The sequence below is a fragment of the Camelus ferus genome, chromosome 5, assembly GCF_009834535.1.
Source record: "Camelus ferus isolate YT-003-E chromosome 5, BCGSAC_Cfer_1.0, whole genome shotgun sequence".
NCBI classification, from domain to species: Eukaryota; Metazoa; Chordata; class Mammalia; order Artiodactyla; family Camelidae; genus Camelus; species Camelus ferus.
In genome coordinates, this window is record NC_045700.1 from 38,056,423 (window position 1) to 38,068,037 (window position 11,615).

Below are 11,615 nucleotides of genomic sequence, written 5' to 3' on the forward strand. Positions count from 1 at the left end.
AGTCTCACTAGATTACTGCCCTTGTCTCCTCCAAATCAGCTAGTATTTTGCTTGCTCTGTGGAACTGGCATCATATAAGATAAGAATTAAGAACTCAGTTATGGTCAGTTTTAAGCGTTTTTGAAGAGGAAGATGACGCTGGATACATACCATGGTGGTGTTCTTCAAAATAGTATATGATTCTCCTGTTTCAATATTATAAAATACTATGTTATTATCTGTAGATTGATGAAGATATTCTTGTCCTTTAAACAAGAAGGAAAACAAAACTTGAAATGACCTCCCTTAACAGGAAATACATTTATAAAAAAGAGAAACCTCTCTTATTTCACAGACTTACTTTGTTTCTCCTCTCTGTCCAGTACATACTGCTTTGTCAAATTTAAAATAACAAGTTGAAATAAAATAATAAATTGATGGTGGAGGGGAGAAAAGGGTGCTTTTTTTTCTACTTTATACAAAAATGCCATACTTGCTATTAGCAGCCCTATTCTAACCAGTTTAAGGTGCTTAGTAACAAATTTGGGTTTCTTCTGTGTTACAAAGAGGATAAGCTAGTTTAAAATGATATGTTTCTTTTGCAATAAAAAATGTATATTCCATTTGGGTTGTCTGATTTAGTTTAAAATCTGTTTTATATGCATTTTATTATTATATGCAAGGGAAAAATGAAAATATTCCATTTTGTTTAGTATCACTTTAGATATAAACTATAATACTATAAACAATTTAGTTACTCTTACCATTTGCCTGCTTAGACTCATTTGACAACATGTTATTTTGAAAATCTATATGCAAATATCAATTTTATGACCCTTAAAGTATTTGTTGTCAAGGTAGGATTTGTTCATTTCTCGGATTATCTAGATTAACAATGGAATTTCTCTCTTAGTAAAATTCTCACGACCTCTTCTAAATAAGTGCTTATTTCCCATTCTGAAAAGCTATACCATGTGCTACGGTTATTCTAACAAAGCAGCCTCAGATTTTCCTGTTCTGCTAAACCTACTGTTGGAATCATTACTATTGGGCAAATCCAGTCTAAATAGTTCCGTCAAAAGTGCTCTGGTGGCCACTTGACTTATCTAAATAGTTGCTCATTCTTTTTTTTTTCCATTTCAACTGAGTTGGCTTCTGTTACCATAGAGATGTTCTGGCAATAAAAACAAAACCCAAAAAATGAACTAAAAAAACCCCAAATGGTAAAGAAATAATTCACTTACCTGAAATCCAGTTTGGAAAAAATGTTTTATAAGAAAATGTCCCATTTAAAATATCCTTCAGTGTGAGTGGTCTTGTTGTACTTCCTTCCGAGTTATGAACTTTGGGGGAGGAGGAAACATATCATTACTTAAAAGAAGATTAACAACTCAAATGTCTCTCATCTGTCTTTTCTCATATAATTAAAAGATGTGCCACTGCTAAGCACTTGTTTAACTCCTGTCTTAATAACTCAGAGTATTATTTCCTTTTTTAGGGACGGGCTAATGAGGCTTATAGAGTAGTTTGATTGCCTGGAAGGGAACACTGGTGGGCAAATCTCAAGGAGTATGAAGGGTGCGGAGGAGGACGATGCTGAGCAGTGAGGACTTTATTCTTCAAGCAGTGAAGAGTTGTCAGAGGTTTTTAAAAAAGAAGATGAGATGAGGTTCCAACAATTCTAGGCCTTGCAAAGCTGGGCTTGCACACCATATAGGTTTGACTGAAAAACATAGTCTTTTAAGCAGTTCATTGTAGTTGCTCACATACGCTTAGCTTGAATTTCTACTGATTTATCAGTGATGTATTTTAGCATCCCAGCTGGTCAGATGACATCAGCCAGAATCCTTACCTTCAGATATCTCAAAAGAGACATTCCCAATAGTAGATAAATTCATATCTGGACTAGGGATTTTTATAAAGAGAAAATGGACCAGAAGAAAAGAAAATCACATCATCCATACAAATGATATTGGAAATTCCAAGAGTAGACGTTTTCCATATAAAAGCTAACCTAATATAGCTCACAAACCACAAGCAAATTTCACCTGTACTGAATCCTTCAAAACACTATTATGTTTCAAATATGATCCTACTCACCGAACAAATTCATTATATAGCCCTGAAACAGATATACCAGAAACTATTGGCAACCAACTTCCAACCCTTCAGTATGCATATTCTTGTTCTTCATTGCTCCCACCTTGCCCTTTTTCCAGTTACAGAAAAGTGTCCTACACCTTGAAGAGCATATATGAATCTGGTATTTGCTCATGTAAAAATAAAACTGCCAAAGACATGAGCTGCAACTTGCTCTTCCTGCTGAACTCTTTCATAGCTTTCCACGATTCGCAAGATAAAGACCAAAAATATTAGTGTGGACTATAGGCCCTACCCATAGTCTGGGCTGCCTACCTCTCCAGCCCCTTCTTGCCCCTCTCTCATTACTTTCTAGACTCCAAACATGCTGCGCTTTCTGTTCCTCAGATTTCTTTCTCCAGGGCTACTGCACCTCTCCCTTCTCCTTGTAACTTCTCTTCAGTCTTTAGTGCTCAATTTAAGGGCCACTTCCTCTGGGAAGCCTTTCCTGACCCCCTGGCTTAAGTCTGGTTCCCTTGTTACACATTCCCATTAGGCCAGGTTCCCTTTTTAAAGAGCATTTGTCTTGGTTTGTGATCTTGCTTGTATTTGAATGATTATTTTATTAATATTTCTCCACCTCCTACTGTATTCTCAAAACAGTCACCATAAGGCCAGGGAACATGTCCAGTTTTGCTCATCATGACATCCCTAGGGTCTAGCACATAATAGCCATTTAATAAATACTTGGTGAATGAATGAATATGTGAAATGGAGCCTTGACAGACAGGTGGACAATACTTGTGTCTTCTCTACAGAATGATTCTATTACTAATTTCCTATATGACTTTGGTAAGTCATCTCTGGCATCACAATTTGCTCACCTGTAATATAAAAGACTGGACTAGAAAATGCTAATACTGTTCAGTTCTACCACACTAGATTTTGAAATTTGAGACACAATGTGCTCTATTAACCTTATAGTCACATAAATATACTGCCATGTGATAAGGTCCAATTGACCAACTGGACAATACCATCTTCTGCTATTTTAACTGATTCACACTGATGTATGTATGCTTCACACCTTCAGTTAGGACCATGAGTTATTTCTTTAATTTACTAAAAATTATTCTGGTGGCTATAAGAATATAAGTAGCAGATAACCCCTTTGTAATCAGACACTAAATACTTAATAACAGTAGGTTGTTCTATTTTTTAAGTAATCATCTTTGTACATTCTCTTTGCATCTTAAGTAATGTTCTACATGCCATACAATTATTTATAATAAAAAGTATTTCTATTTAATTAAATGGTCTTGTGCAAAATTCTTACCACTGATTTTATATTTCCATTCAAAGAACAAAAGATCATTTTACTACAATAGTATTAGAATAATTGCTAAGATTTTAATTCAATTTTATTTAATTCTCTCAAGAGCAAATTGCAGTCTGTTTCTAATGTAAAGGGGAAATTCTAACACTATTTGCAGTAGAAATTATTTTCCTTTTGAGATACATTTAATCTATGTCTACATAGTCCTGAACATATAGATGAAAAACTTCTAAATTTAGTAAATCCATTTATTGTGAATACCAAAAAAACTAGATAGTACAAAAAGCTTCCTTGATATTAATTCAACAAGTGAACATAATGTTGGTGATATCATTTTTGTTTAGCATAAATAATACTTTGATTATGGCTAATGACTTAAATAATAGATTTCCCTATTTAAGTATCCTTGCATCAATCACACTAAGCAAGTTTCAGCCACCTGAAAATTATTCCATTAATAATTATTGAATGAATATGGGGATTTTCATGCCTTTTTCCAAATAACATCTTTTTAATATTTAATTATAATCATTTGATCACTTTGGAAGTTTTGTTTTGGCATCTATAATTTTTAAACTCAAAATAGTTGAACAGAAGTAGAAATGAATTCTGGAAGCATATCTCTCTTCTATACATAACTGACACTTATCAACACTCCTGATAGGACCCTTGTATTCCATTTGGCCCACCTTTAGCACAGTTACTCATAACACTGCTGAAACATTCTAACTATACTTTAATTATTTGCATTTTCAATTTATTAAAGCAAAGCTCAAAATTATTCCAATTGTGATTCCAAGAAAGAACAATTCACAGAAATTATTCACACATAAGGATTGATTCACTTCTCCTACTTCTTTCATAAAACTTTGTTTATTATTTATTAGGATTCTGTTTCTATTTCTGCCATTTAATTTTCTAGTCCTGAAAAATTGGGAATAAGTGTCAAAGCAGAGACATCTGATGTCGAATATCTCTAATAGTCATCATAAACTACATAAGAAAATATGGTTTATCCAGTGGGAACACAAATGACTGGGAGGTCCTTTTGTTCTCACTTTCACACTTGATTTGAAACTGATGCTTCTGAGGCCACCCCCAAGGAAAGCGATGTGGGCTCCTGGGGAACACCACACCTGTCTTTCTGCTGGCTCTGCAGAGATGCTGTCCATGAAGGGGCAATAACTCTAACCATCACATCTGGTCATGTTTTGTTTCTGGAGTGAGCACCACAGGAGCAAATGTTGAAAATATTAGGGTGGGAAATATGCTATTTAAAACCAATATTATATTTGGGCAAAGGCTGACAACTTTGAAAAAGTCGAGCTGAGTTAGCTTTAGACCAGTAATAAGAAGTGTTACAATTTCCTAAGTTCTAAGAAGTATCAAGCACTGTACACGCATGGTCCCATTAAACACTTACAGCAACTCTCTGATATAAGTACTATTATTAACACCATTTTACAGATTAAGAAATGAAAATTAGAGAGATAAAGTAACTTGCTTATTACATAACAAAGCTGAGATTCAAATCCACCTCCATCTGGTTTTAGAGACTGGGCTCTTTATCACTATACTGAGAATTAAAGTGAAAACACATGTGTGACAAAACAACAAAAAGACAAAACAAACACAAAAATCAGGTCAGGAACCAAGCAACACACAAGGGGGTTAGAATAATTATACCTCAAGATGAACACTGAGAGAAAAATGAGACAATTTGAGCTTTGTTAAAGCAAAGAGGCCACTGTAAAGCTTTTCATGTCTCACTGAGGAAAGTAGTAGCTCTCACTTCTGAAAGTATTTTCCGTGGTTCGCTCTACAGATAACACTGAACAACATAAGTTATTCAAAGGAATTGTCGATTTTTTTAAAGTTCATTTTGTGTATTGTGTTATTGTTGTGCAATGTTAATTTGGGCTTGTGTGTGTGTGTGTGTGTGTGATCTCTAAAGCAGTAAAGATCATAGGGTATGGTTAACATAACGTGTGAGAACATGGGTAAATGACATTTTGGTGACCCTGAAGAGGAAAGCAAACCTTGACTATATTTGAAGTACCACTCAGTCTCCTTTGCCAGCTCATCTTCCTCTAATCTCTGCATTGAATTGTGGTGTGGCTCATACTGTGTTACTCGGAGCTTGAGGAAGACTTTCCTCAACCATTTCATTCTCCCAAGGTTCCTGTTACATATTCCCTAGTGACTCACTACCACCACCACCGCCACCTCCACACCTGACCTCAACTGGATGCCTTCTCTGAATTCCAGGCAATAGATTAAACTTCCTCCTCAACATCTCCGCTTGCATATCTCACAGGTACTCCCTCCCCTCCTACTGCCTTAGTCCAGCTCACAAGCCTGACAATTCTATCTCCCAAATCTCTCTTGACTCTCAACATTTCTCCTGCACCTTCAAGGCCAACCCATTTCTCACTAGGTAGCCGTAATGGATGCCTAACTGCTCCACCTGCAATTTCATTCCTAGTATTTCATTGTAGTTTTGATGTACATTTTCCTAATGACTAATGATGTTGAGTCTCTTTTCCTGACCTGTTGGTCATTTTTATATCTTATTTGGAGGAAATGTCTACCCTTTGTCTATTTTTAAATTGGGTTATTTACCTTTTATTATTGAGCTGTAAGATATATATATATATATATATATATCTCTATATTCTGGATGCAAGTCCCATATCAGATGTATGTATGTGCAAACATTTTTTTCCCACTTTGTGGGTAGTCTTTTCACTTTCTTGATGATATCCTTTGCAACTGAAGTATTAAGTTTCAGTAAAGTCCTAATTATGTACTTTCTCCTTTGTGGCTTGTGCTTTTGGTCATACTTAGGAAACCACTGCCTAATCCAAGGACATGAAATTTTATTCCTATGTTTTGTTTTTAAAGTGTTTTATAGTTTTAGCTCTTACATTTAGGTTTCCAATCCATTCTGAGTTAATTTTTATGTATATGTGAGGAAGTGGGTCCAACATCATTTTTTGCACGTGGATATCCAGTTGTCCCAGTACCATTTTTTGAAAAGACAGTTCCCATTAAATTGTTATGTCATCCTTATTGAAATCAATTAACCATAAAAGTGAGGCTTTATTTCCTAACCCCCGTTTTATTCTATTGATTTATATGTCTATCCTTATTCCAGTATCACATTGTCTTGATTATGTAAGCTTTCCTTATGAAATAAGGAAATGTGATTCCTCCAACTTTGTTCTTTGTTTTCAAGGTAGCTATTCTGGGTCCTTTGCATTTCCATATGAGTTTTGGAATCAGCTCATCAATTTCTGCAAAAAAAAAACAGTCATCTGGAACCTGGATAGGGATTGCATTTAATCTGTGGATCAATTGGGGTAATATTCCCATCTTAAAAATATTGTTTTCTGACCTATAAATATAGGCTCTCTTTCCATTTATTTATATCTTTTTTTTGTATTGTCCATTGCTAATGTACAGAAACACAGTTGATTTTTGTATATTGATCTTGTGTTTTGCAAATTCTCTACATTTGTTCATTAGTTCTAACAGTTTTTTAAGTGAATTCCTTAGGATTTTCTGTAGACAAGATCATGTCATCTGCAAATCAAGATAGTTCTACTTCTTCCTTTCCAATCGGAATGCTTTTTATTTCTTTTCCTTACCTAACTGTTCTGGTTATAACCACCAGTTCACTATTGAACAGAAGTGGTCAGAGCAGACGTGCTCTCTTGTTCTTGATCTTAGGGGAAGAGCACTGAATCCTTCACTAGTATGATGTTAGCTGTGAATTTTTTGTAGATGCCTTTTATCAGATGAGGAAATTCCTCCTGTTTCTAGTCTGCTGAGTGGTGGGTTTTTTTGTTTTTTGTTTTAAATAACAAAAGAGTGCTGTGTTTTGTTAATTCCTTTTTCTGTGTCTGCTGAGATTTTTGTTCTTTTTTCTATTAATACAGTTTATTATAGTAATTGATTTTTAGATGTTAAAGCTTGTATTCTTAGGGTAAGTTTGACTTAGTCTTGGTGTAAATCCCTTTTAAATGTTCCTGGATTTGGCTTGCTAATATTATGTTGAGGGTTTTTCCGTCTGTATTTGTAAGAAATATGGGTCTGTAACTACTAGTGATCTGTAAATTCTTTTCTTGTGACATCTTTCCATGGTTTTGGTATCACAGAAGCACTGGCTTTATATATGAGTTGAGAAATGTTCTCTTCCCTTCTATTTTTTAAAAGAGTTTGTGAAAGATTGATAATAATTCTTCTTTAGATGTCTGGTAGAATTTACCAGTGAAGCCAACTGGGCTTGGGGTTTTCTTTGTGGGAAGTTTTAAAATCATTGTATCAATCTTTTCAGTTGTCATAGTTTTATTCAAGTATTCTAGTCATTCTTTCTTTTTCTTCATTGAAATATAGCCAGTTACAATCTGGCAATTTCTGGTGTACAGCACAATGTCCCAGCCATGCATATATATACATATATTCATTTTCATATTATTTTTCATGAAAGATTATTACAAGATATGGACTAGAGTTCCCTGTGCTATACAGAAGAAATTTGTTTTTAAGTCAATTTTGATTGTTTGTATCTTTTGAAAATTTGTTCTTTTCATCTAAATTATCTGATATTTTGACATGCAGTTTTTCATTCCTGTTCCTTTAAAGAGGCCTATCGTATGGGTTTTTCTACCAAGTATAAAATCATAATCTATATGAACAAATTTTATTATATACTGAACAATCTTATTTTTGTTCTTAAAGAGAATAAAAGTTAATAAAGATTGTAAGTTATTCCATTTTTATTACATAATTTTTGTTAATTCACAAGGATACTGAAATGAAAATAACTTCTTTGCTCTACATATAATAAGCAATAAGTAAATAAAAGACTGATTAGTATTTAATAATCCTATGGAAAGATTATTTTCATTTGTGCTTATTGTGTTAATTATTGCTAGATTTTTAAGGCTCATTTTGACTGTCTCTGGTTCTTAAAAACTTTTAGCCCTGATTCCATATTTCCAATTTGAGCTCTAGAACATGTTTTTCTCAAGGTGTATTATCTATGACTAAATATTCTTTTATAAACTGTAGCACAATTCATCTTGGAAATCAGAGATAGGTAAACACTACATAACGGTAATAAATGTTTTTAATGTTTGTTGGTTCAAATGTTTTCCCTTCTCTAGACCCCAAGGCACAAGACCTATTATTATTGCTTTCTTTTCCTGTTTTAGAACTTGAGCTTCTTTTTATAGTTTCATAAAAACCTGTTCCCTTAATATCACTGAAATATTTATAGACAGGATCCTAACTTAAATCCAAACGAGCCCCAACAGCAGTCCACGTTATCTACTAAATGTCAGCCAAGTCAGATCTAACGTTAATCTAAGTCTTTGTAAAAAGGATCAATTTATCATTCAACATGATGCTTGCTTAATAATATTTAATCTTCTAATTTGATTGTTCTTTGCTGCTGCCTCCAGAACAACAATTTTTCTTTTTCTATACAGCTATTCCCGAGATCTCTATTCTTGACTGCCTCCCTAAATTTTTGGAAAGACTCATCATAAAAATTTCCATAGGTTCTGTTTTAACTTTTCCATTCTTACTCATCCTTACTTTCCATGAGGCAATCCAATAATGAAACACAATGTTAGTTAAAAATATTGTCTCTAAAGGCCCTGTCGAAGCTTGTCATTTTGCATATATTTTGGAGAGATGTGGGGGTGAAACAGAACAGTGCTTAGGTTTTTCTATTGCTGAAATGATGCTGGAAAACTCTTCCTACCCATGCCTTAAATTCCTCAGTAGTTCTGGTTGCTCAACAACATTTCTGGGAGCTTATACGTCTTCTTCGAAATAACAGACTTTGAAAAATAAGCACTTAGGAAATGTTCAATCACTTGTGACCATGCCTTAGTGCATTTTCCAAACTATTCTCAGCAGAAAGAGCGAATTACAGAAAATCCTTACCTCTTGAAGGACGTAAGACAATGCACATCACCAATAAAGCAAGCACTGCAGAGGTGGCAACTCCGAATACAATTTTTAACCATGTCTACATAAAATAAAGAAAATTAGACATATAAATGGCTTCTGCTAAATAGTAGAAAGGGCAAGATTTTGTTTACACCTAAATCCTATTTCTCCCTCCCCACAAAGCTTTTAATTGTCTTTCACTGATCCGGCTATAATCGCTGGAATTCTTCCAGCTCTGCAAGGACAAATGTTTCTACAGTATATTTAGAACAATTTCCCAATCCCAACCCGCTCCAGGAAGTACATACTTATGTACAAATCCTCACTTTCTAAACAATAGAAAACTCTGATCGCGCTCAATATAGCCAGCCCCCCTGCTTTAGCAGTACCCGAGGCTGCATATACTAACCTTCATTTTACCAGATGTTTTTGAAAGTTAGCTAATTCTGACTTCAGAGCGTGGGTCACTGGATCTGTGAAAACCGTTGAAAGAAGCGAGTCTGTCTTCGTAGTTGGAAGCCGAAGCTAGGGCAAGGTTTTTTTTCCTTTCCACGGACTTTTGAATACTGTGCCAAATTTCAAAAGATTTCTGTAAAATTAGAAACAGATTTTGGGGGCGTTCTTGGCCTTGAAATGAACTGTGAGTGGCTCAAGGGAGGTTTTATAGCCTTCTCATCCTTGTAAATTCTACACCAACATCTGCTTACGTTGACATACAGAGGTTTTTTTTTTTTTTTTTTTAACAAGTTTATGTTTCGTTTTCCTCTAGAAATCACTTACAGATCACATTGGCAAGTCATTGGGTTTTGTATAACCTTTCTATCTGTAACCAAAAGAATTTAAAATAATGTAACTTCCAGGTGTGTACAGTACACATATGTCTAATTTTTAGCAGAGGAAGAAAATTAAAGCCACATAAGATTTTGTGAGAAGTACACCACATTACTGCATTTTTTTCTTCCTCTGGGAGATTATGAGGTATTGCAGACAGAAATGTTTTTCTTTCAGCACAATTTCTTTGTCCATATAGCACCATATGCACTTTCAGTAAATACAGAAGTTTAAAAATTCAACTGTCTAAACCCACGACTGCTTTACTTTAAAGAAATAAAATGCCATCTGGTGAAATTTAGTATGGGTTAGGTGTGTATGCACAGGCCAGAAAGATGGAAAGATCAGTAAGAATAATTTACCAGCAGACCTTTGGAAGAATGAAAATGGCTTTGCAAAAGTGATATTTTTGCTTCCCTCTCAGAATATCTTCTGAGAGAGGAGAACAGTTAGTAATTATAAAGTCTTTAAAATAAATTAAAAAGCATTTGAAAAGAGAAGTAAGTCTTATGTACAATTTCATTTTGGCTAAATTTACATTAATCCAAAGCAATTGGTCAACTTGAGAGATCAGTAAAATGACTGTCTGAGTTAAAACACACACACACACACACACACACACACACACACACACACCAGTTTCCTGGAGTATACTGGCTGGCTTGGAGTATACTGAATTTGGATAGATTCAGTGGTTCCACATAAACACAGTTGTCAACCTCTAGTGTTTGTTTTTCCACTAATGGTTTTCTTCTCTAGATTTGTAATGTTCTCAACCTGACTGAAACAAACTTCATGGTGAGCTTTCATGAATTTTTTTTCATGAATGATAATGAAAACACGTTCCTGAAATCTGCTCCTCTTCACTTTAGTCAACCAGTCTGACTACCATGGGAGGCTTTCTCCAGCAAAGAGCAGGACAGTGGCTTGTGAACTTCCTCTCAGACACTCTCCAGACATCCCTCCCCGAATTCCAGCCTTATGAAATTTCTGTTGAGGAAAATGAGTCATTAAGCACTTACTGGCAGAGAGATGCAGCCACCCTGGCTTGGGGAGGAGCCCCTCCCTCCTGTGCAGGTGATGGGACCAGCTCTTTACAAACTGAAGCAATCATTGAGATAAACATCCAAGTTATGCTATATGCTTGTAGGCATCTCCATATGATTGTGAAATCCTCAAACCCAAGATAAAAACCACCAGCCAGATCCCAGACGAACGGCTCCCATGTGGGCCCTCCCAGATTGATTGCCTTCTTTGGAAAATTCACACAGCGTGTTCTCAGAAGTTCTGTCCCAGCCTGCCAAAGCCCCAAAGTCCGCAAATACTTTTTAGTGGGTTATTTCCAAGACTTTATATCCTGAAGAGAAACTGACTGTAATAAATGACTAGGGTGTAATTAAAATGGATACTATTGGCTTTAGCAATT

At 35.0% G+C, this 11,615-nt stretch overlaps 1 protein-coding gene across 5 annotated transcripts in view; it reads right to left on the reverse strand.

The window, feature by feature from the left end:
* Nucleotides 1-11,413, reverse strand: part of FAP (fibroblast activation protein alpha) — a 63,000-nt gene extending 51,587 nt beyond the window's left edge. The window contains exons 1-5 of one of the 5 annotated variants that reach the window (XR_004319892.1): nt 11,212-11,406; nt 9,768-9,947; nt 9,353-9,437; nt 1,224-1,322; nt 151-245 (exon numbers count right to left, since the gene is read on the reverse strand). Coding sequence is in view for 3 of the 5 variants with exons in the window: in XM_006176812.3 (XP_006176874.1) it covers nt 151-245; nt 1,224-1,322; nt 9,353-9,437; nt 9,768-9,773 (285 nt within the window). In the remaining 2 variants the exon portion in view is untranslated. Of the gene's footprint in view, nt 1-150; nt 246-1,223; nt 1,323-9,352; nt 9,438-9,767; nt 10,045-11,211 lie in introns of those variants that run through there. The other 4 variants (XR_004319891.1, XM_006176812.3, XM_032479575.1 and 1 more) reach the window with 4 other exon arrangements.
* Nucleotides 11,414-11,615: the final 202 nt, after the last annotated feature.